The sequence below is a fragment of the Mercenaria mercenaria genome, chromosome 3, assembly GCF_021730395.1.
Source record: "Mercenaria mercenaria strain notata chromosome 3, MADL_Memer_1, whole genome shotgun sequence".
Classification (NCBI taxonomy): domain Eukaryota; kingdom Metazoa; phylum Mollusca; class Bivalvia; order Venerida; family Veneridae; genus Mercenaria; species Mercenaria mercenaria.
Genome location: NC_069363.1, coordinates 94,567,698 through 94,591,187, shown reverse-complemented (window position 1 = coordinate 94,591,187; position 23,490 = coordinate 94,567,698). Strand labels below are relative to the sequence as shown.

Here is a 23,490-nt window from a genome sequence, read left to right as displayed (position 1 = left end):
TATACAGATGAAACTCTGTATCTAGAAAACACTTAATAATATCTCAAAACTCCAGATATTTCGAAGACATTTTCGAGTACCGTCACATAAACACAATTGAACATATCAACTGAAGTTGAATTTTGCTTATCTCAAAGTAAAATGCTTGATTCCTTGAACTTCGAGATACTGAGTTTCAATTGTATATCCTAGGTAAATCAAACTTAATATAAAGATGATGACCAGGTTAAGTCAGGTAGACTAGAAAATCTAGAACACTTTGTTAAGTCAAAAAACTTAGTAACAGCATTTGCAAAACTGTGATGTTACTGAACAACATTCAAACTAAAGACAGCAGTCAGACCAAAAACAAAATGCCATAGCTTCAAGATTAATATATAATGACTAAGGAGTTTGGTAGATATTTCGGATATACGGATGGACAAAAATACAAATCTCTACCCGCCAATCAATATCAGGGAAATAAAATAAATGACTCTTTGTAAAAAAAGAAGTTATAAATGAGATGTCTGTATTTCTGACCTACATGTTATATATTATTAAACTGAATCATAAGCTGAATGACGGCTCACCTAGCTTCAAGAGTTTCCATTTTATCCTGTAAGTGGTTCACTTCCTGAGATAATGTCCGTCTCTGAGTTTCTAACATTTCATCTTTACCTTCCTCATAATTCAACTTCTTCAGTTCATCCTGAAAAATATTGTTTTCAATCACAATAAAATCTATTAAAACAAGAGACTAGTTTTGAAAAAGTGCATGCCCCCCATACTACTTCATTTGAATAGAGTGGTAATTGATATGAAATATCTTGGTAAATGTTAAGTCAAATCCATCCATGAGCAACAAAGTTACAGACCAGACACAAAATCAGGATGCTCATGCAATAATTGAGATGCTCATTCAATAATGGGAGATAATTCAACAAGAGGACCATGATGGTCCTGAATAGCTCACCTCTTCCCACATGACCCAGTTTTGAGTATGACGTCGTTTTTTCTATTATTTGACATAGTGACCTAGTTTTTAAGCTCATGTGACCCAGTTTTGAACTTGACCTAGATATTATCAAGATAAAAATTCTGACCAATTTTCATGAAGATCCATTGAAAAATATGGTCTCTAGAGAGGTCACAAGGTTTTTCTATTATTTGACCTATTGACCTTTTTTTCAAAGGTACGTGACCCTGTTTTGAACTTTACCTAGATATCATCAAGGTGAACATTTTCACTAATTTTCATGAAGATCTCATGAAAAATATGGCCTCTAGAGAGGTCACAAGGTTTTTTTATTTTTATACCTACTGGCCTAGTTTTTGATCGCACATGACCCAGTTTCGAAATAGATCTAGATATCATCAAGGTGAACATTCAGATCAATTTTCATGAAGATCCCATGAAAAATATGGCCTCTAGAGAGGTCACAAGGTTTTTCTATTATTTGACCTACTGACCTAGTTTTTGACGGCACGTGACCCACTTTCGAACTTGAACTATATATCATTAAGTTGAACATTCAGACCAATTTTCTTAAGATCTCATGAAATATATGGCCTCTAGAGGGGTCACAAGGTTTTTCTATTTTTAGACCTACTGACCTAGTTTTTGACCACACGTGACCCAGTTTCAAACTTGACCTAGATATCATCAAGGTGAACATTCTGACCAATTTTCATGAAGATCCATTCAAGGGTATGGCTTCTAGAGAGGTCACAAGGTTTTTCTATTTCAAGACCTACTGACCTAGTTTTTGATCGCAGTTGACCCAGTTTCAAATTCGACCTATATATCATCAAGATAAACATTCAGACCAACTTTCATACAGATCCCATGAAAAATATGGCCTCTTAGAGAGGTCACAACGTTTTTTCATTATTTGACCTACTTTTTGAACGGCACGTGACCCACTTTCAAACTTGACCTAGATATCATCAAGGTGAACATTCTGACCAATTTTTATGGAGATCCATTCACAAGTATGGCCTCTAGAGAGGTCACAAGGTTTTTCTATTTTTAGACCTACTCACCTTGTTTTTGACCGCACATGACCCACTTTCAAACTTGACCTAGATATCATCAAGATGAACATTAAGACCAATTTTCATACAGATCCCATGAAAAATATGGCCTTTAGAGAGGTCACAAGGTTTTTCTATTATTTGACCTACTGACCTAGTTTTTGAAGGCAAGTGACCCACTTTCGAACTTGACCTAGATATCATCAAGATGAATATTCAGACCAACTTTCATACAGATCCCATGAAAAATATGGCCTCTAGAGAGGTCACAAGGTTTTTCTATTATTTGACCTACTGACCTAGTTTTTGACGGCACGTGACCCACTTTCGAACTTGAACTATATATCATTAAGTTGAACATTCAGACCAATTTTCTTAAGATCTCATGAAATATATGGCCTCTAGAGGGGTCACAAGGTTTTTCTATTTTTAGACCTACTGACCTAGTTTTTGACCACACGTGACCCAGTTTCGAACTTGACCTAGATATCATCAAGATGAACATTCAGACCAACTTTCATACAGATCTCATGAAAAATATGGCCTCTAGAGAGGTCACAAGGTTTTTCTATTATTTGACCTATTGACCTAGTTTTTGATGGCATGTGACCCAGTTTCGAACCTGACCTAGATATCATCAAGGTGAACGTTCTGACCAATTTTCATGAAGATCTTGTGAAATATATGGCCTCTAGAGAGGTCACAAGGTTTTTCTATTTTTAGACCTACTGACCTAGTTTTTATCGGCACATGATCCAGTTTTGAACTTGACCTAGATATCATCAAGGTGAACATTCTGACCAACTTTCATAAAGATCCCATGAAAAATGTGACCTCTATGTGGTCACAAGCAAAAGTTTACGGACTGACGCACGGACGACTGAAAACGCGTGATCACAAAAGCTCACCTTGTGACCTAAAAAGTAATATGGGTAGTACACTGCACTTCTTTTATGTGTCCTTTATCATTGTATGCAGTTAGCATATAATCCCTACAGTAGTTTTAAAGACCATTCAATAAAGGGAGATAACTCAAAGGAAGAAATGATTTAAGGGTTCTTGCATGCAAAACATTGTCATGTCATACTGATCATTTGCCAAATCTTTCTGAAACTGATCCATGAATGACAGTTACAGATCAGACAAAAAATCTGGACAAACAAATTAACAGATGAACAAATGGACTGACTAATGCTGCCATTACTTTATGGATCCCCAGTGTCCAATTCTCACAAGATAAAAATATTTTAATTTCAATCATTGTACCTCACCAAAATATGTAGTATTTTTGTGTAATATGGTAAATCATTTTTTAATTGTGATAAGTAATTTTAAATCATTTACTTATTTGTAGCTACAATTAGTCAATTACAATAATTCAAAAAAGTTATTAAGAGACTGGGTCATGCTTATGCAGAAAATATCTTATATAATATAGGGTGAAAATTTAGCTAGAGATTAGACCTTTCAATCTAATATTTATTGTTACCTCTAGTTTCTTCAAGTTTTGAACAACATTATCATATGCTTGTTTATCCTTTCTGTAGCCTTGTTCTGTCTTCTTCAAATCTGATTCTTTCTTCTTCAACTCTTGCTGGGCATGTTTTAACCTGGGGCGATACTCTCGGGTTTATTACTTATACGTATGTAAGCATATTGACAGGGGATTCATTAATTCCTGAAGAGGTAGTGTGGTTAGTTGCAAAATAGGTAGGGGTCAGTTGGCACATCCATTTAGAACTTTACTTTTTATAGGAAGAGTTTCAGACCACAAAAGCATCCCCATCCCCTCCAGCACTTAATGAAACCCCTGTATTATTATGTACAAATTGTGTGCACACTAGTAATAAGCTATAAGAATTTCACATGAATGATTGCTGCCGTAGTAAAAAGGCAAATCTTTAGCATTTACCCAGTGGGCAGTAACATTACTTTAAAATATGCATGCAAAACAAACAACAAGAGCACTGCCTTGCAGGTGCAGATGCTCATCTGATTTTATTTGTCTCTGTATAATAGAAATATTGACCTACCCATGATGAGAAAAGCTGACCTAAACAAAAAACTTAACCAAGAAATCTGATATTTTCTAAGTCCAAAAGGGGCCATTATTCTTGCAAAAAGCAGGATGGAGTTATGTTTCTTGCTGTACAGTAAGCTTTTGATGGTGAATGAATGTTGCAAGTTTTAAAGCAATAGCTTTGATAGTTTGGGAGAAAAGCTGACCTAAACATAAACTTAACCAAGAAATCTGATATTTTTTAAGTCCAACAGTGGCAATATTTTTTGCAAAAAGCAGGATGGAGTTATGTTTCTTGCTGTAGAGAGTCAACTTTTGATGGTGAGCAAGTGTTGCACGTTTCAAAGCAATAGCTTTGATAGATTAGGAGACTAGTTGACCTATAAAACTTAACCAAGAAATCTGATATTTTCTAATTCCAAAAGGGGCCATATTTTCTGCAAAAAGCAGGATGGAGTTATGTTTCTTGCTGTACAGAGTCAGCTGATGATGGTAAACAAGTGTTGCAAGTTTTAAATAACTCATTTTTCCCCAAAAAAATCAGATGAGCTAAAAATGTATACTAGTGTAGTGTAGAATATTTGACTATATGACTATAACTCACTTCATTGCAGCTTGTTTTGCCTCAGTCTCTGCATTGCTGATTTCACTTTTTGCAGCTGTAAAAGGAAATATGAAATTAGCAACCTAAATATCAAAATGGACAAAATAATGTACAAATCTTAAGCAGTTCTCAAGCATATCAACTGTTTAATAAAGTCAAACAAAGACTCTAAATACATTTTAACATAGAACTTAGACTAAATACAAGCACAGAACTTCAGGGAAGAAGAGCACTTGTAAATTTCAGAGAACAGCCAACAAATCATCTGTTGAATATCCCTCTTACTTCAGAGTTCATTAGAGTTTGCCTATCCTGAAACTCAAATACTACAAGAGCTGTCACAGGAGACAGCGCGCTCGACTATTTCGATGCTGGATAGTGAAACTGGGCACATCTGAGGAAACTAGAGCTGTCACTGGAGTGTTTAATGACTCCAATTGTGGATGAAGATATTGCACAATAGCCTGAGCCTATGTCAAAAATATCAACTTAAAGTAATAAGAGAGGTAAAGATAAAATGTATCAAACACTATATAAGTATATCCTAAGCAAAAAGGGGCATAATTCATTAAATATTGATGCCAGAGTTATGCAGCTTGTGTCATACAGTGTGGGTGATGATGTTGAACAACTATTTTAAGTTTGAATCAAATCCATTCAGTAATAACAGAGACAGAGTGAAAGTGCATCAAAACTTTAACCTAAAATAAAATTCTAAGTAAAAAGGGGGAATAATTAATGAAAAATTGGTGCCAAAGTTATGCACCTTGTGTCATATGGTGTGGGTGATGATGTTGAACAACTATTTTAAGTTTGAATCAAATCCATTCAGTAAAAACAGAGACAGAGTGAAAGTGCATCAAAACTTTAACCTAAAATTCTAAGTAAAAAGGGGAAATAATTCATGAAAATTGGTCCCAATTTTATGCATCTTGTGTCATATGATAAGGGTAATGATGTTGAACAATTGTTTAAGTTTGAATCAGATCCATTCAGTTATAACAGAGATAGAGTGAAAGTGCATAAAACTTTAACCTGAAATTCTAAGTAAAAAGGGGAATAATTCATGAAAAATTGTGCCAGAGTTATGCATCTTGTGTCATATGATCTGGGTGATGATGCTGAACAACTATTTTAAGTTTGAATCAAATCCATTCAGTAATAACAGAGGTAGAGTGAAAGTGCACCAAAACTTTAACCTGAAATTCTAAGTAAAAAGGGGGCATAATTCATGAAAAAATGGTGCCAGAGTTATGCACCTTGTGTCATATGATGTGGGTGATGATGTTGAACAACTATTTTAAGTTTGAATCAAATCCATTCAGTAATAACAGAGATAGAGTGAAAGTGCATCAAAACTTTAACCTGAAAATCTAAGTGAAAAGGGGGGATAATTCATGAAATATTGGTGCCAGAGTTATGGCCCTTATGTCAGATGATGTGGATGATGATGAGGAATAATTATTTCAAGTTTGAATCAAATCCATCAAGTAATTACAGAGATAAGTTGAAAAAAGAGAAAGCGTACCAAAACTTTAACCAAGGAGGGGGCGCAGAAAGACGCCGACGCTGGGCCGAGTAGGATAGCTCTCCTTATACTTCGTATAGTCGAGCTAAAAATTAACTTGATGGTATATGACTGACATATTTAGGTCTTGTAACACGAGTCTGATAACCTATCTTAATATTCCTAGAATTTAAAGCAAACAATTACTTGTTCTCCACAGGCAAATGACTTGTGCAATTTGTTCTATCTATGGATTTGCACCATCAACAAAAGTACCTCTTGTATTCAAGGATTTCATTATTGAAATGCGAGGAGGAAGTTGAAGAGAATGGTCTGAGGGTCTTCCCACTTACAACTTTATTTACTATTTTAAAGTGAGAAATCTCACTACCTAGCCCTTAATGAAACCCTACAAATCTTCAAATTGTTAAAAAATGTTTCCAACAGGTAAGTTGACAATAAAATCAGAAGCAGTGATGCAATGGTAAATCATACACATACAAATATTTGTCATTGTTGTGAAGAAAATAAACCAATTTTCAAATTCCACTTAATTGTGACAGTGCAAGGGAAGTAAACCAAAGACATCTTGCTTGTAGGTACCTGAGAAATTTTTACAAGTGGGGCAAGCATGGTCATTGTTGTGATGTAACTGAAGTTTTGAACAAGAATGAAAACACCAAAACAATTGATATTCTTGATAAAAAATATTTATTTGTAATGAATAACTCACTAATCAGTTGCTCATTGAGTGTAGCTGCCTGTCCATCGTCGTTACTTGACAAGCCAGCACTGACAGCCTGATAGTGTTTTTGGGCTGCAACATGAGCATCCTGGTCTGCCTCACTCTGTTTCTGCAGAGCTTCTAATTCCTTTGCAAGTTTTTCAAGGTCTTTTTCTCTACCTTTGATTGCTGAGGTATTCTATACAATAGAATTAAATAAGTAAGTTTATTTCAAATAGTTCAACTGCTAGCATAACTTTAGATATGTGAAATTAGAGAATATAGTAACCCAAAATGGAGTATTATTAACCCGTATCATGTTAAATTTCTATAATGAGCGTGTCCGTCTTCCAATTTGGACAGTACAATTTAATGTTTAAAGGGGTGCTTACCAAAAAGATACTGGCTGCATAGCGACCAGTGCAGATCATGATCAGACTGCACAGATGTGCAGGCTGATCATGATCTACGGTGGTCGCAAAGGCAGAATCAATCACGTCCAGCATGGTAAGAGTTAAGCCAACAATTTTCACCTTTTACCATTTAATATCAAGCCTGATAAAAGATCCTAGCCCTGCTGGTAACTACAGAAAGACACACAAACCTCCATTTTATCTTTCTATGCAAAATTTCACATACCTAGAGTCAAGGAATGTGTATTCCATACTAGAGAATACAATTTTCCAGTTTTTTGTTAGCCCTATTCCCTTTGAAGTGAATGGTAATTCATAAATAAATCTAGAAACTCTTACATCATTTGAATTCTTCATCAATTCTTTCTTCCGTTTATTCTCAGCTTTAAGACCATCTTTCTTGTCATCAACTGCGCTCTGTGCCAGGGCTTCCTGCTTCTTATTATCATTCAGTGTTGCCTGAAGTTTCTTCATCACGCTGCCAGACTCTTCGTCTCTCTTACGTTCTAACTCAGCAATTACACCATCCAGCTCTTTGACTTTTTCATCAATCTGAATTAAAATTGTTTACATGTTTAAATATGTCTGTAAATCAATTTCCTGTATTTAAATTACTAATTTATGCACAGACCATTTTCTATTAACATGATACAAAATAAATATTTCATTCTCATATCAAAACAAAGGACTTCGGACACTATCATATGCTTCTAGCCTACATTTTGAAGGCGAAATTCTCATTAAGTATTTAAACAATACCCAAATTGTTTTGAGTCAATGATAAACCAATGTGTAAGTTAACTTATTACAGCAGAAACTGGTTTGTATCTGTTCCTATCAAAAAGTTTTTCTTATTTTATCTAGGCCAGGGTATATTTACTTGAAAAAATAAAATGTTTAATTTCCGTAAAAATATAATCTCATCACTTTACGGAAGTTTTAAATATATGAATTCCAGTCGAATAAAGTGACAAAATAATTTTATTTAAGAAAAAAGTAGCATTTTTATGATTAAAATCCTATAAATAAATAAAAAATAGAACAATATTTTTGCAAACAACTTGTACTTGATTTATCTATGTTAAGTTATTGATGCATTACATGTGTGAATAGGTATACATGTATAAGTGACCGGTCAGTTTTATTACAGTGGTTCAGGTAGTTTTTTAAGTACATGTACATGTCTGTATAGTTCTGTTATAAGTGATGGCAGATAGTTGTTTGCTGCATAACATTAATACTAAGAAAAGGCAGTCATCTTATCAAGGCCGTAGGGTTGGTTCTTGTTTGGGATAAGTACCAGTGGCACAGCTAACCTTTGAGCCGCGCCATGAGAAAACCAACAGATGGCATATATAAATACAGCTAGACGTGAAAACGAACTAAAATGTCCAGTCGAGTTTCAGGTGGATTTTTTATGTAGCGACTTGGATACATTTTTATTACATGTATAAGCCAAATGATCTGTGCCATGAGAAAATCAACATAGTGCAATTGCGACCAACATGGATCCAGACCAGCCTGCGCATCTTTGCAGACTAGTCAAGATCCATGCTGTTCACTAACGGTCGGTCTAATTCCGATAGGCTTTGAAAGCGAACAGCATGAATCCTGACCAGACTGCGCAGATGCGCAAGGCTAGTCTGGAACCATCTGGAACCATGCTGGTCGCAAAGCCACTATGTTGGTTTTCTCATGATACGGCTCAATTGGCTTAAACATGTAATAAAAATGTATCCAAGTCGCTGCATAAAACATCCACCTAAAACTTGGCTGGATCTTTTAGTTCGTTTTTGCGTCTAGCCGCATTTATATATGCCATCTGCATGGAAAGCGATTTGATACATCACTTTCATGGCATCACACTGAATGTGAAACCGTCACTGATATGACCTGCCATGAAGCTACTGTTCTTGACCTATGCATCACAGGCATATCAATGCCAAGCGTTATTTCTGTTGGATAAACTATAGTCAGGATCAGATTAACTGCTGTGCACATATTGCCTCTTTTTTTTTTTTTTTTTTTGGTGTTTAGGCCTAGTCCGCCGCAATGAACAGTCTTCAATTCCGTTTTCACAGAAGGAAGAACATGAAGTAATGAATGCGTGTGACATTTTGTATGTGTCTAAAAGAAATATAAATGCACAGAGGAAGATGAAATAAAATAAAGAAATGAAAAACATATAAGAAATACCAAAAAATAATAAAAACAAAGTGGAAAACAAATTACATCCTCATCGCTAGTGGTGTGCGCGTCGCGAGGGGGGGGGGGTGGGGGCATGCAGAAGATTACCTGGTGTGTTGCAAGTATGTTAAAGCACACATTTGTCTATCTACTGCAACAAACAACCAGGATACGCCAATGAAAATTTAACCCAACGAATAATAATGAATTCACAGTATTTGCTTCTTTCACTACTTAACATGTATAACATGCCTATGTGTACCCTTTCAAACATTTGTATAGTATTTGAGTTTCAAACAGATTTAAAAATATGTGACTATCAATTTATTAAAAATGAATATAAAAAGTATTGGTTACATTACATTTGGGAACACCCTGTAGTTATATTTTTTGTTTAAAAGTACTGTTCCACCCCTTGCATCAACACAATAGTCACAGAAAATGTATGTAAATAATATCTACATATGCTGGCCAAATATGGTTTTGATGCACGGGTGGGAACAATGTTGTATAAAGCAAAACACTTTTCATATCAATATAACTGGGTACGTAATTCTATTTAGAACAAAAATCTCTGTTCTATGGAACAAATATTGAAAATTTGACTGTAAGAAATAATCTCAAATATGTATGTTGATGGCATATGTAATTAAATACTTATTTCTTAGTAGTTTATTTTTCACTCTTGGAGTAGGCAAATTCATACAGAAAGTGTCCGATGTCCTTTACTTAATAGGATTTAAAACTATTCATGGCAACCAGTAATGATGACTTGTATTTCATTACCGGTAATGTAAAAAAAATCAACATGGATATGGATGGACAGAAAATTGTTTTGATTCTTTGGAAATAATGTTAAAGGTCCAGGGCCCTCGTTTGCCGATTTTTGGGGCCGAAATTCGGCCCCATTCCCCCCTCGAAATAGTATGTTTCTTTCCCCCCAAGTATAGAAAAATTCCCCCTCGAAAGAAAAAAAAATCAAGAAAAAAATCGATACCCGATAGTCTTAGGAGCCCGGGTCCGGGAGATTTTCAAAAGACGCTCAAAGGACCATGATAATTGCCTGTGCGTCACTCGGGACCCGGAGACATTTTCCTTTGATAATCCTTCCTCTTATCAGTCATTTCCCAAAGTAAAACTATGTCCACGATAAACACGTGTATTCAAAGTAAACACTCGCGGTCATGCCCTCCTTCCTGCCTTTGATCTTCTGCTAAATTCCCGCCCTTTATCCTGTGGACATGCCACGCTGATTTTTCTTTATCAGCAAGTTACGTCACGGCGAGTGCACATAGGTAATGAGAATCAATGAAGTGTTAACATTAATTCATTGATAAAGCGTTACCCGTATTGAGCCTGCATACTGTCAAAAAAGGCGCCAATTATTAAATTATCGTAATTAAGCGACCAGCTGATTACCGAGCATGTGAAAAGTGTCCTGCAAGATTTCTTCATGCAAACTTTAAATTAGATCATTGTTTAATGATTGTACCTTAACTTCAACGAGAAAATCCACAAATTTAAATGAATTTGGAAAGTAAAAATAAGTATAGAATGTCCATTCACGATTCTAATTACACCCGATGACATATGCAATTTTTCCAAAATTCACTTAAAAACTTGACTTTCAATGCAATTTTTAATGAAAAGTAGCATCATTATTTGAGGAACTATCTCTGGTTTACCTTAGTGGACCAAGTAACTGGCAAAAAACAACATTTCAGACGACATTCCAGAAGTGTACCAGTATCCGGATAGTACGTTTTTGGATACATTTTTACAGAGTGTTTTAGCACTTTTCTGCTAACAAACAAAAATATTGAAAAAAAAACTCATCAAATTAAAATGATTTTTGATAAAAATTTATTTACAATATGAGATTATATGACCTGAAACAGAAATTGTTATTATGCTGTAACATGTTCTTGGTTGTAGTAGCTATTAATTACGTAGTATTACTTTATAAGAAAATATAGTCAATTGTATCGATGTGTTGGGGCAGGACTCTTGTATTTTGAAAAGGGACCCTTCAAAATTCGGACCCAAGGGTCCCGGGACTCTTTGGTTTTCAGGTCTAGTGGAACCCCTGGTTTTACTGATCCGTATAATACGCTCGTTTTTCAGTTCCCCGGGTGCGTGTATGCAAAGTTACTTCCCTTTGAAAAAAAATGTTGCATAATGTACATCATACAGTAAAAAGATCACAGATGCAACTGGGGCGAAATGCGCAAAAATAGATTTGCTTTTTAAGCAGCATGCTCTCAAAAAACAAACTACTGTCACGGACACCGCTGTTTCATCAGGGCCAGACATGCACAATCAGGTAGATATGACGAAGGGAAGCACTGCTCCGGCTGCTGCTGAGACAATGTCCGTGGATACTGCTAGTGCTTCCGTTAATGACGACATGTGAACCTCGATTGGATGTCACCTAATTGATTTAATAAAAGAAAATAAAAGTTGCCTGTTTTCAATAGATTATGTTCTGTACAATACTTCAGATATATTCACATTAGTTTGATATCTGTAATACTCAATTGACCTTAATTTAAGGGGTTATGTTCAGATGTCATATCTCCAGAATGAATTCCCCCCTCCCTTGAAAACGACGCGAAATTCCCCCCTCCAAGGGCCCCGGCCCCAATCCCCCAAAATGTAGAGAGGGCCCTGAAGGTAGACTACCTAAACTGACAATTCCCAATTTCTGTTATAGTCTCAGTCTGCAATTTTAATATTCACTGTCCAGTATGGAAAGAAATAGGCACATATGACCTATATTTACTACCCACTTGTCAGTTGTCATCAGCATCATTGGCCCATTACTTCTGCTTTTAATAGAGAATAGCTTTACATTCACTAACTGGTCTATCTGACCAGTCCCTGGTTAAGTTATAAATCTCAACCATTCTGTCTTGAATGTTCGAATTAATACCACAAACCTCAACCATTCTGTCTTGAAGGTTTAAGTTAAGTTAAAAACGTCATTCTGTTTTCAAGTTATCCCTTTTTTAGGTTGAAATAAGTTACAAACCTCAACCATTCTGTCTTGAAGGCTTAAGTAAGTTAAAAACGTCATTCCGTTTTCAAGTTATCTCTTTTTTTAGGCTGAAATAAGTTACAAACCTCAACCATTCTGTCTTGAAGGTTGAAATAAGTTACAAACCTCAACCATTCTGTCTTGAAGTCTTTGCATGTTCTCCTGCATCTGTGTCAGCTCTTCTGCTGACCTCTTCTTCTTTTCCTGTAAACAAAGAATGTCTTTAATGTCGTAATTCAGAAATTTTCCAATGATTTTGCATAAAGCAACTCAATTTTTATACAAACAGAATACAAGGCTTTTACTATTCTAATATGCAATAACAAGAGTGCCAATGCTGAAACTGCAATGCCGGACAAGATATTTAAAAAATTTAACTGCTTCTATCCAGGCCAACCAATCTATCTTTACTTTCACCTGAAGCAGCAACAATATAAACTGTAAACTCATTTTAATTCATGGGCATTAAAACTTTATGGTTTTGGCCAAACTGATTATTCCATGGCATTATAAGTTTGTGAACTTTGATTTTTAAGATAAAATCAATGGGAATTTAATCATTGTATGTTTGGATCAAATTTAGTGGATTGACTCAACCAGAGAAGCAGTCCCCCACGAACAGTAATTGTTAATCAGTTTAATTATACTACATGGATTGGTCAATGAGATTGGTAGTTATGGCATACAGTGGTTACAGGTTCAAGTTCTACAAAAAATGCCTCCTCACCATGTTATACCGGTATTAGCTTTTATAGAAAGTGGACCTGAAAGATATTCAAATGAACCTTCTTTGCAGTTTAGCTGAAATGTCATTATCAATTGGTATAAACTGAATGTTCCTACCTCTGCACAGAGGAACTGATAAGCAATATACAGTTTATTGAGATGTTCCAATTCTCGGTTGATTTTCTGGAATTCTAGGTATGAAGAGCGTTCTTCCTTCAGTTTAGTTATTGTTGGTGTTATGTCTTCTTTCAGGACCTATTACCAAACAGAACACAAACATATGAAGCTGTAAATAGAACATTAACTTAATATATTCAAACAATGAAATGGTGCAAATTCGAACATTTCATTTCAAATACTTACCACTGAATGCAGACATACTTTAATACAGAATTAATGCTATGCTAAGCAATATCTTTATTCTTTATTTTGGGTTATAAAGCTTCTAATTTTCTAAAATGCATCACAGATGGCAAAAAAAAGCAAGAATACTTTCTATGAAAGTCGCAAAATTACATTTTTCTCATTTCATTAAAAATACATTTACAGCTAGAATAAGGTTTGATAGTCTTCATTAACCCAAAGCAGATATACATTTGTATCTGTTAAAAAGTTCTTTAAAGATAAACTAGATGAAAACGGAAGATTTAAAACAATGCTGTTATTGCCATACTGTGTCTATTTCTTTCAGCTTTGCATCTTTCTTTTCAATAGTTCTCTGAGCTGCCTCTTTTTTGCTTTCATACAACCTGGTCCCTGCTGCCTCTTCTATCATTGACAAAATCTAGAAAATAAAACATATGAGTCGAATGCGCAGGCTGGTCTGGATCCATGCTGGTCGCAAACCCACTTTGTTGGTTTTCTCATCCCACGGCTCATATTTCAAACATGATTAGGGTTTATTTATTTGCCTTATTTCATATCCTGAAAGTCTACATCACAATGATAGAAATCTTGGCATCTTTTTATTATTTCCTAGTGCAAAGTTACACCATCTGCACTTTCAGTGATCATTTTGTCATGATTAAAACATTCAAAATATTAAGTAAACACTGCGAAGGTTATTCATTTTTTACAACACTATGTCAGATAACTCTTACTTTTTCCTTGCTGGTCCCAAATGGACGTCGGACATTACTGTATCCAGATACAAATCCAAAACCCTGTCACTTACCTCAGGCGGCTTCATGTTGAGGACTTTGGTGATTCTGCCCTGCATGATCAGGAAGTGAGGGTTGTTCACATTAAGCTGAACAGATCGGAACAGATCCTGTACTCTGGTGTTGTTTGCATTGCTTCCATTAATGAGATACTTGTTTCTTCCTCCAACAACCACCTTAACACACAGACAGAATTGTTATCAACTATTTCTAAACCAATAGTAAGTCAATCTCTAATTCTTACCTACATCTATAGACTGTCATATATTACTGCACTCATCTACAGAATGATACAGCTTTAAAATTTTCCTATACACTAATTTTCACATTTTGACATCGAACATTCCAATCTGTTTTGCCTATTAAAAGGAATTTTCATCAGTTTGTTTTTAAAATAAATTGAGAAGAGTATGGCCGAGAATCTGACATGCCGAAAAAGAAACAGCTCAACTGTTACAAATTATGTACATCTGCGACGGAGTTGCTGGTGGTTCAAAAATCTACAATTAAGACATACATGTACACACATGACAAAATTAAACAAGAGCTGTCTGTATTCCAGCATCCTTGACTATTCAGAAGAACTTATTACAATGTTAATGATACTGATCAGGGGTAGAATTTAACTTTTCTTTGCACTCAATTATAGCATGATATCAATTTAACTTGCAATTTCGTTCAACTGTTTTTGACAGGAAATCTATATATATGGATATTAATCCAGCTGATTAGAATAGCTCTCATTAAAATACTTAATTCAAAATTCTTTGTTTAGTCATGCTTATTAAAACTTAAAAAAAATCCCCATGTTTATACTATTATAGGAAATTACCTGTCTAGTAATGGTGATTTCATCATATTGCTCATACCCAAGTGGACTCTGTTTCTTGTCCAGATTATCAAACGTAATGCTCACTGTGGCTTTTGTGATTCCAGCTTGTCCATTTTTGTATACAAGCTCTTGCAAATTTGTTGCACGAACCTAGAATAAATATTTTATAGAATTTACACAAGTGACAGATTCAGGTACTCTAGGTAGTATCAATAGTGCATTGTGCATACAAAAATATGAACTAATATCATTATGGACTGGAAATCACTGGTAATAATGCATTATTTAGGCCAGGGATGACATTTTGTAGATCTGGTGCAGATTGTGAAAATATTTAGTGTTAGAAAATATTTGGTCTGTAAGGTCCCAACATGAGACTGACCCGAAGCAGATGAAATTAGATACCTCAGATTTTTATGGGCAAATAGGTGATAAAATGCTAGGCAGTTCTATCAATACGCCAATTTTAACACTTATCATTTCAATAATACAGTAAAAAAAATCTGCATTTGCATCCTCCATATACAAATATTTCCCATCGCAAACTATTAGTCTAATTTACCAGATGTTTACAAATTGTATTTATGTGAACAACAGGGATATAAACTAGCTATTCTTATTTAGGGGCCCGACTGTCAAAAATAAATGTTTAACATTAGGTATAAGGGCATTTCCTCCAATAATTTAGGGGCCCAGCCCAAAATCTAGGGGCAATGGGCTACTGAGTCCCTGTTAATTTATATCCCTGAACAACTAAATTTTATCAACGGCTTCATCACAAGGCAGTTTTTTTTTGCTATTTCATTACAGCCGACAGTTTTAGCCAAAATAGCTGTATTTTCCCCTGAAATTGTTATATTTTCCCTTCAATATGGTAATATTTTCTCCCTTGGAATTGTAAGAAAATGTTCTGCAATATGTATAGGTCAGTATAGTGAATAATTTTACAAATATCTCAAGTTTATATGTTTTTCAACACCAATTACCCCATGTTGCTTCAAATTTGCAACCTGAGCAGCTGTTATAATGGACTGATAAATGTCACACTAATTATAATTACTTCTCAACAGGTGCCAATTGCCCTTAGTAAATGGTCACTTGCACTGAAAAAATTACACCCATTTTAATGACTTTTTAATAGTGTCACTTTTACTTTATTGAAAGAAGTATTATGAACAACAAATTGCAAATATAACACACAGTAGACAAATAATATTCTCCTGTACACTATGTTCCCTTTTTGTTAATAAAATCGTTTTGCTTATATTTTCTTTTCTCAGCAAGACGTTTTTCTTTTTCTTTCTACCATTTTTTGTCATCTCCAACACCCAGTCATTTTCCAAATGAACTTTGGATGTTGGTTTGTTTAGCTGTTGAAATCATGCTTTGACAAAGTATGGGAAAATAAACGGTGAAGATAAATAACTCTGATAAAATATCTTCTACCTCGACTGGATTACGGTAAACATTTCTATTGTAATAACTGCGTTGATAATAATAACAGTCTAGCATGCATCTGTTAATCATTATCATTGTGGACTAAATTCAAAAGCGTCTACTTATGCAGATTGTTTTTTTCGCAAAGGAATTCAAAACTTTTTTGTTGAAATCTGGTAATTTAAAAGTTATAATGTAAAAAGCATTCTCCCGGTCAGTCGAGTATACAGCGAAGTCCACTCATCCTATACCCCTGCATAATTTGCATCAGTTCCTGCAGATTGGTATCCTGCGGCAGGACGAATGGCCGCCGTGTTGACTGCCCGCCGTGATTTGACCAATATTCATCTTATTGAAATAGTTTACATGTTTTCACCAAATAAACCAAAATTTTCAATATAAATCGCTTTTTAAAGATATTCTTATTCACGGATGAATATAAAAAAGACAAGGTAGCTCTCACGCCATTTTTTTTAAACAAACAGAAGTGGAATACCCAGTATGCGTTTCGTCAAGGAGCCTGGCTGCTCGCACAAGGTGGGAACCTCGCTGTTTAAATGATGTGCCAATTTCAACAGTCTTTTGACAGTGATCTGACAGCTTGGGATTTATTATGGGAAATGAGCATGACATCGCCAATTAAGTTAAATTTGAACATTATGTTTATAGTTCCAGTGATAGGTACCAGTTAAAGGTATTTCTATTGACAATAAACAGTCAGGGGTGTAAGTGTTTCAAATTATCATATTTTATAACCCATTTGAGATATTGAATACTTTCATAACTTGTTTCAGTTATTAGAAAATATTACAAAGCCCTCCTGTGCCAATTCCTCATTTTGAATGAAACTAATGCAATTATTTCCTGAATCCTTGAACTTTTATCTTTCCAGCTTTGCAGTAAAATTTTTTATGCAAGGCTGATAAAGGTTTACGCAAAAGATTTAAAGCTTTAAAACTCTCAGCATCCCATTATGCTTATCAGGTCATGATTATACTAAAAGAGACTGGGAATTAACCATAGTTTGCTACTAATTTCACTTTAGTCACTTTGTGAGGGCAGCAAAAATACTTTTTTTTTGAATAACTTACCTGAGTTAACTATATTTTATAACTAATACAGGTTATAAAATGCTTGAATTATGTTGAAAAAGTAACTGAAATACAGAGCTCCAGATAAGATTTTAGGTTAAAGGGTATTTTACCCCTTAGTTTTTTTTTCAAAGGGCATTTTAATCCTAGATTATTTTTTCAAAAGGGTATTTTAGAATTCGAAATCATTTAAAAGGGTAATAATAATAACTGTTTGTATAATTTTCTGATATTCATGTGCTCCGCTGAAGTGCCTTTGTCGACCAATGCTGTTTTCCTGAATATTTTTTGAGCCTTCATTCAAATAGTTTTAACATTTTGTTTACTGCATACATTACATCTTACACTACATCTTAATTTCAGTTACTGACCACTGCGATATATCAACAGCCAGTGATACTTTGACTGTCAGTGTTTTTTTCCAGAAATACCCACATGTATGGTGCTTCGGCTTTTTCAACAGTTACCCATAATATATCATAGATCACGTGCTTAGCGATAGGCATTGTCCAAGTCATCTCTTGTCACACACTTTAATATACTTGAAGAAGAATATGGCATTATTTTACGATATCGTTTGCGTTTGCTTTATGAGACGCCATTTTTCTTTGTTGTACTCGATTACAAAAAGGATGTGCTTGATTTACGATAAAATTGGATTACGCACTTTAATCGAGTAAAATACGTACTCCGTTTTTTCAATGAGTATCAGTACGCGTAGGTTTGATTTTTAATGCATTTTTTTGTAAATTTCAAAACAAATTTTCGCAAATACGCATCTTATCTGGAGCTCTGGAAATAGGTTACCTAACTTAAATTGTTACACCCCTAACTGATAAACAAGATTAATCTGAACAGTGAGGTTCACCGCGTGTACATACATTTTCAATGAGCAGCCGGGCTCCTTGACGAAACGGATTCTGGGTACTCAAGACACAAGAATCTTTATTTTGAGTCGGATGTTTTAACAATATAACATTAGCATTAGTAATAAGCTATTTGCCGACTATTAAACAAGGACATAAGAAGCATTTAAAAATAACAAACTGCCTGTAACAAAAAGATTTTTTTTCAACTCCACTTCCGTTGGTTGAAAAAATGGCGTGAGAGCTACCTTCCTGTCATTTTTTTTATAATCAGTAGTGTTTCCTGCAGACTCTTAAAGGGGCATGGTGCTTCCCTTGAAAAGGGGCACTTTTAACGTGCGGTTTTGCATTGAAAGGGCATTCATCCAAGAACGCTTGTCGGCGTCATTTTACATACTATTTTCTCATTGAATTTGAGAATCTTTCATATCTCAGATATGGGATAGATATTTTGTAGTATTCTTTATAATGCCTACCATGGCATGTTGTGAAAGTGCTTTCCTTTCTTTTGTTTAAAGATGACACTGATGATTCATACTTTCAAACATTCTTATTCTGTTACCCTCATGAAGTGTTAGCTTGCATTTTCAGAGACAGATTTCAGGTGATAATTAATAAGCAACAAGTTTTATTGAACAACTATCAGTGCGCAACTTTATTTTGTTGATGACTCAATCATATCATTTCACCACTGATTTACGTTAAGAGAATAGGCAGTTCGTCAAATCTACATGTAATCAATGACTTTGTATCTATATTGGTGATTAAACCCATTGTTCTTACTTGCCAGTAAGATTTAGACGACAAGTCAAGTCGGAAAGTTATATTTTGCTAGTGTTCTGGGCATGCGAAAACGAAAGTAGAATGCAACGTAAAAAGTATATGCTGTGAAATTTGCTAGATTAGATCGTCTGCCACTATTTTTATCACTCCCCCGTTGCTCGGATGTTTTTGCGATACATACAGTGACTGACTATGAATCTGTTGTTTTTGTTTTTTTTTGTCTAATCACACATTATTCAGTAATATAAACATAAATGTGAATACCAATGGTTCATTGCGAGTAATAACTCAAAATTTCGGCTTGCTTGACGCATGCGGCTGTGCACTTTCATCTTAAATTTCGGCCTTATGAAATCATTTTGACAAATTATTTACGAAAACAAAACTAGGGCCTTGCATTTATAGTTTATTCATTTAAATCTCGATCAGTTTTTATAACTTAATCGCTAAGTTATCGGTTATTTTCATACCGATGTACGTTTTCAAATTTTCAAGATGGCGACGACTTCTGCATCAGCGGGTCATGAATGTGCTTCGTAATATTACAAATCAAGACATCGGTCGATTTTAATGAATTTGGTATCATTCTAAAGCTTAAACGTTTATCTTATTATTTTTATAAATGATATCCGTAAAGGAATAAAATAAATCTTGTAGATAAAATCGATATAAAATATTTTGAGTCTGGTCAATTTTCATGGGTTGGTAGGCGATCGGCAAACCTTCAATATTTTATTTTTAAAGGCCTAATTAGCGCATCGAAAATGTGCGATAATCAATCTACATTTTAAATGATTACAACCTTTTAAAATAATTATCGTTTAATTGACCGTTTCAATCATATCTTCCGTAAAAAGGCTACATGTTGCTTCACCGTCGACGTGCTAAACACAAACAAATTTTCATCTACTGTTCCCAATTAAACTATCATAAAACAGTAATTGATTGCATAATCCTGTCAGTTCTTAATCAGGGTCATTCACGGTTGATGCACCCACGTGTCGACCTGTTGATCACAGCCGCTAATTGACGGTACAATACACGGAACATGGCCCACGGACATTGGCTTTCCAGACTGGTTTTGAAAGGGCACTTGTCAAGATAAATATACAAGCTTCATAGAATAAAAGGGCACGTGGCGCAAACGGGCGGTTTGAAGGGCAGCTTGGCGGCACTTCAAACGGGGCATGGCGCTGCGCCATGTTAAAAAGGCCTGCAGGAAACACTAAATCAGTGAATTAAGAATATTTCTAAAAAGCATTTAAATCAAAAGTTTTGGTTTATTTGGTGATAACATGTGTAAACGATTTCAATACGATGAATTTATCGGTCGAATCAAGGCGGGCAGTCAACACAGCAGCCATAGATTTCGTCATACCGCAGTGTACCTGTGGATTGGTATGGTGTGACGGCCATATACGGTTGCACAAATCTATTAAAGAATTCCAGAAATAAAGTACTTAATGTTCTTACATGAGACAAATTTGTGATTCCAAGGAGAAAGCAAATCGAGTCTAAAATATTGGATTTTCCGCTACCGTTCAGGCCGGTGATAGCATTGAACAGTTGATCAAACCCATAAATTTCCGTTCTTTGGGCGTACGACTTGAAGCCGTCGATTACCATGGACTTGATATACATGTCTATTTACTGTATTGTCGATAACATATTTCAATATAATCAAAAAGTCCAGTTTTGTTTAAAAATTGAATTTTGCGCTTAAATTTTGTTATTTGTCAGTGCGCATGTCCGTGTCAAGGTCAGATAACTTACCCAAAGAAATATATTAACCAAAAAGAGATAAACGATAATCTTTAATATCGGAAAGTATCTGTAAAGTACGGAAAGGTGTTATTACACATCTTGGTGCGTCATACGGTGGAACTTCAGTGGAACAATAGAAATCGGTTAGAGGACTGTTATTGAGAATCAATAAAATAAATCAACAAATTTGTACTTTTTGTTCTGACCACTGTTAGAATGCATGCTTTCATTTTGATGTTACATCTACGTCTACGGAGATACTCCCAACAATCAATTTCTGATCATAACTGGGAGGTCGAGGCAGTTGTTAAAATCATGTTGCTATGTTACATGATACATAAGATATAAGACGATATTAAGCCCGCCCGCTTAGCTCTGTAGGTAGAGCATTGGTCTGCGGATCGCGGGGTCGTGAGTTCAATGTTACTGCGCAAGCTTTAATCAGTTTATGATTTGCCTGTTCTGCTTGACAATGTTTTAATTACTGTATTCCTGTTTGTTACCTACCTTGCTACTCTATATGCACCACTTATTTGTGCTTGATGCTTAGATGTGCTTCAGTTTAGTGATCAAAAAGTATTAACAACTGGGCCTTACTGCTTTATGTTTACTGTCATCTGGTGCTTTATAATTATGTACTTCATAACTGTGCTTGATTGCTATATATGTGTATATGTACTTTATTTACTCCTTCTGCGTATCTGTGCTTGATTGTTCTGCATATGAGTTAAAAGTGTACGATATGCATTTATAATATGATGCATGTTGCATTTACTTTTAGTATGTAATCTATATTAATATCATCTCATTGTTTGTTTGTTTTGGGTTTAACGCCGTTTTTCAACAGTATTTCAGTCATGTAACGGCAGGCAGTTAACCTAACCAGTGTTCCTGGATTCTGTACCAGTACAAATCTGTTCTCTGCAAGTAACTGCCAACTTCCCCACATGAATAAGAGGTGGAGGACTAATGATTTCAGACACAATGGCGTGTATCAGATAGTCACGGAGAACATACGCCCCGCCCGAGGATCGAACTCACGACCCCGCGATCCGCAGACCAACGCTCTACCTACTGAGCTAAGCGGGCGGGCTTAATATCATCTTATATCTTATGTCTTTGTGATGCTTTTAATGGAACAACTCTTATTGACCATCCCCACCCACGCCCAGAGTAGTGCTAATCAGTTTACTCCTTTTTCTTCTTTTTTTTTTTTAAAAAAATATTTCACAGTCTGTATGTTCTTTTTCTCGCGGGTGTTATTTTGTTACTTTTTAGAGAAGCATCTAGGCCCTTGGTCGAGATTAGTACAATTCTCACAGAACATAAAATGTATTTATATTCAATGCATATGCCCATGTTGTGAAAATATGTGTGTAATAACTTTTATGGTTATTCGCATGATACTTGTTTTTTTATCTAAATCGGTAAATAGCTATACAAAGCTAATGTTTTCTGTTTATACATGCACCGACTTTAAATAAAATTTGTATTGTATTGTATTGTTGTGACTTCATCGTAATGCTTTCATTAAAGTTTGCATTAATTTATATTTGTTAATTTCTTTTATTAATTTTCATTAACAATATCTAAATCATGATAATAAGTCACTTGGTAAGAATACTGAAAACAGCATATCAAGCATCTAAGACAGGGTACGTACCCAGAGTAGTTGATTTTTATCAAAAGTGTCATTAAAAGGTAACCTTTATTTATCGTCGCTTTGTGAAAAAAAATGAACATAAGCTCTGTAGAGCTTTTGAGCGACCCTAATTTAAGAACTGTTAAAACAAATAATACCCCAACACCAGCAATTTGCTGGTACCCATTCACAGCAGGGTCGACTGAGGTAATTGTGATAAAGTGCCTTGCCCAAGGACACACAAAATGGGAGTAGCCAGAATCGGAGGCTTTTCACTTCCTTAGGAAAGCATCTCAGCCCTCTCGACCAATGCGTCCACGTAAGTTAACGTTAACGTCGAATCCCGGATTTTTTTGTTTTCTCCCTCAACCATCACTGTCTTCTTTAGTAATTCTGGGTCACTTGCGAATCATCCGCACCACTTGAAGATAAAGAAAAAGATGATTTAATATGTTGTTGTAATTGCTTTATTATTTTATAAATTTCAGTTGGCATTTGCTAAGGTCTCTAAATACCTAATCAATTGTCTGATTATCAATGCGAGGAGCCAGATAGCGACATTTCATACGTAATATACAGCAATATTCACTTAGTTTAGACTTTGTTTTCTTCCGACTCCTCAGTTCGAATGGCGCCATACTTTCGATGCATGTCGCCTGGACGTGCTGCTGGTCTTTGGCA

General features: G+C 35.1%; 1 protein-coding gene across 1 annotated transcript in view; it reads right to left on the bottom strand.

Annotated features, from left to right (window-relative positions):
* Positions 1-21,158, bottom strand: part of LOC123523988 (structural maintenance of chromosomes protein 2-like) — a 35,764-nt gene extending 14,606 nt beyond the window's left edge. Inside the window, exons 1-11 of the mRNA XM_053539352.1 lie at positions 20,877-21,158; positions 15,227-15,376; positions 14,409-14,570; positions 13,908-14,018; positions 13,352-13,489; positions 12,635-12,712; positions 7,624-7,836; positions 6,881-7,070; positions 4,641-4,695; positions 3,506-3,626; positions 573-691 (exon numbers count right to left, since the gene is read on the bottom strand). Of these exons, the coding sequence (XP_053395327.1) occupies positions 573-691; positions 3,506-3,626; positions 4,641-4,695; positions 6,881-7,070; positions 7,624-7,836; positions 12,635-12,712; positions 13,352-13,489; positions 13,908-14,018; positions 14,409-14,570; positions 15,227-15,376; positions 20,877-21,044 (1,505 nt within the window). The 5' untranslated portion in view covers positions 21,045-21,158. The remainder of the gene's footprint in view (positions 1-572; positions 692-3,505; positions 3,627-4,640; positions 4,696-6,880; positions 7,071-7,623; positions 7,837-12,634; positions 12,713-13,351; positions 13,490-13,907; positions 14,019-14,408; positions 14,571-15,226; positions 15,377-20,876) is intronic.
* Positions 21,159-23,490: the final 2,332 nt, after the last annotated feature.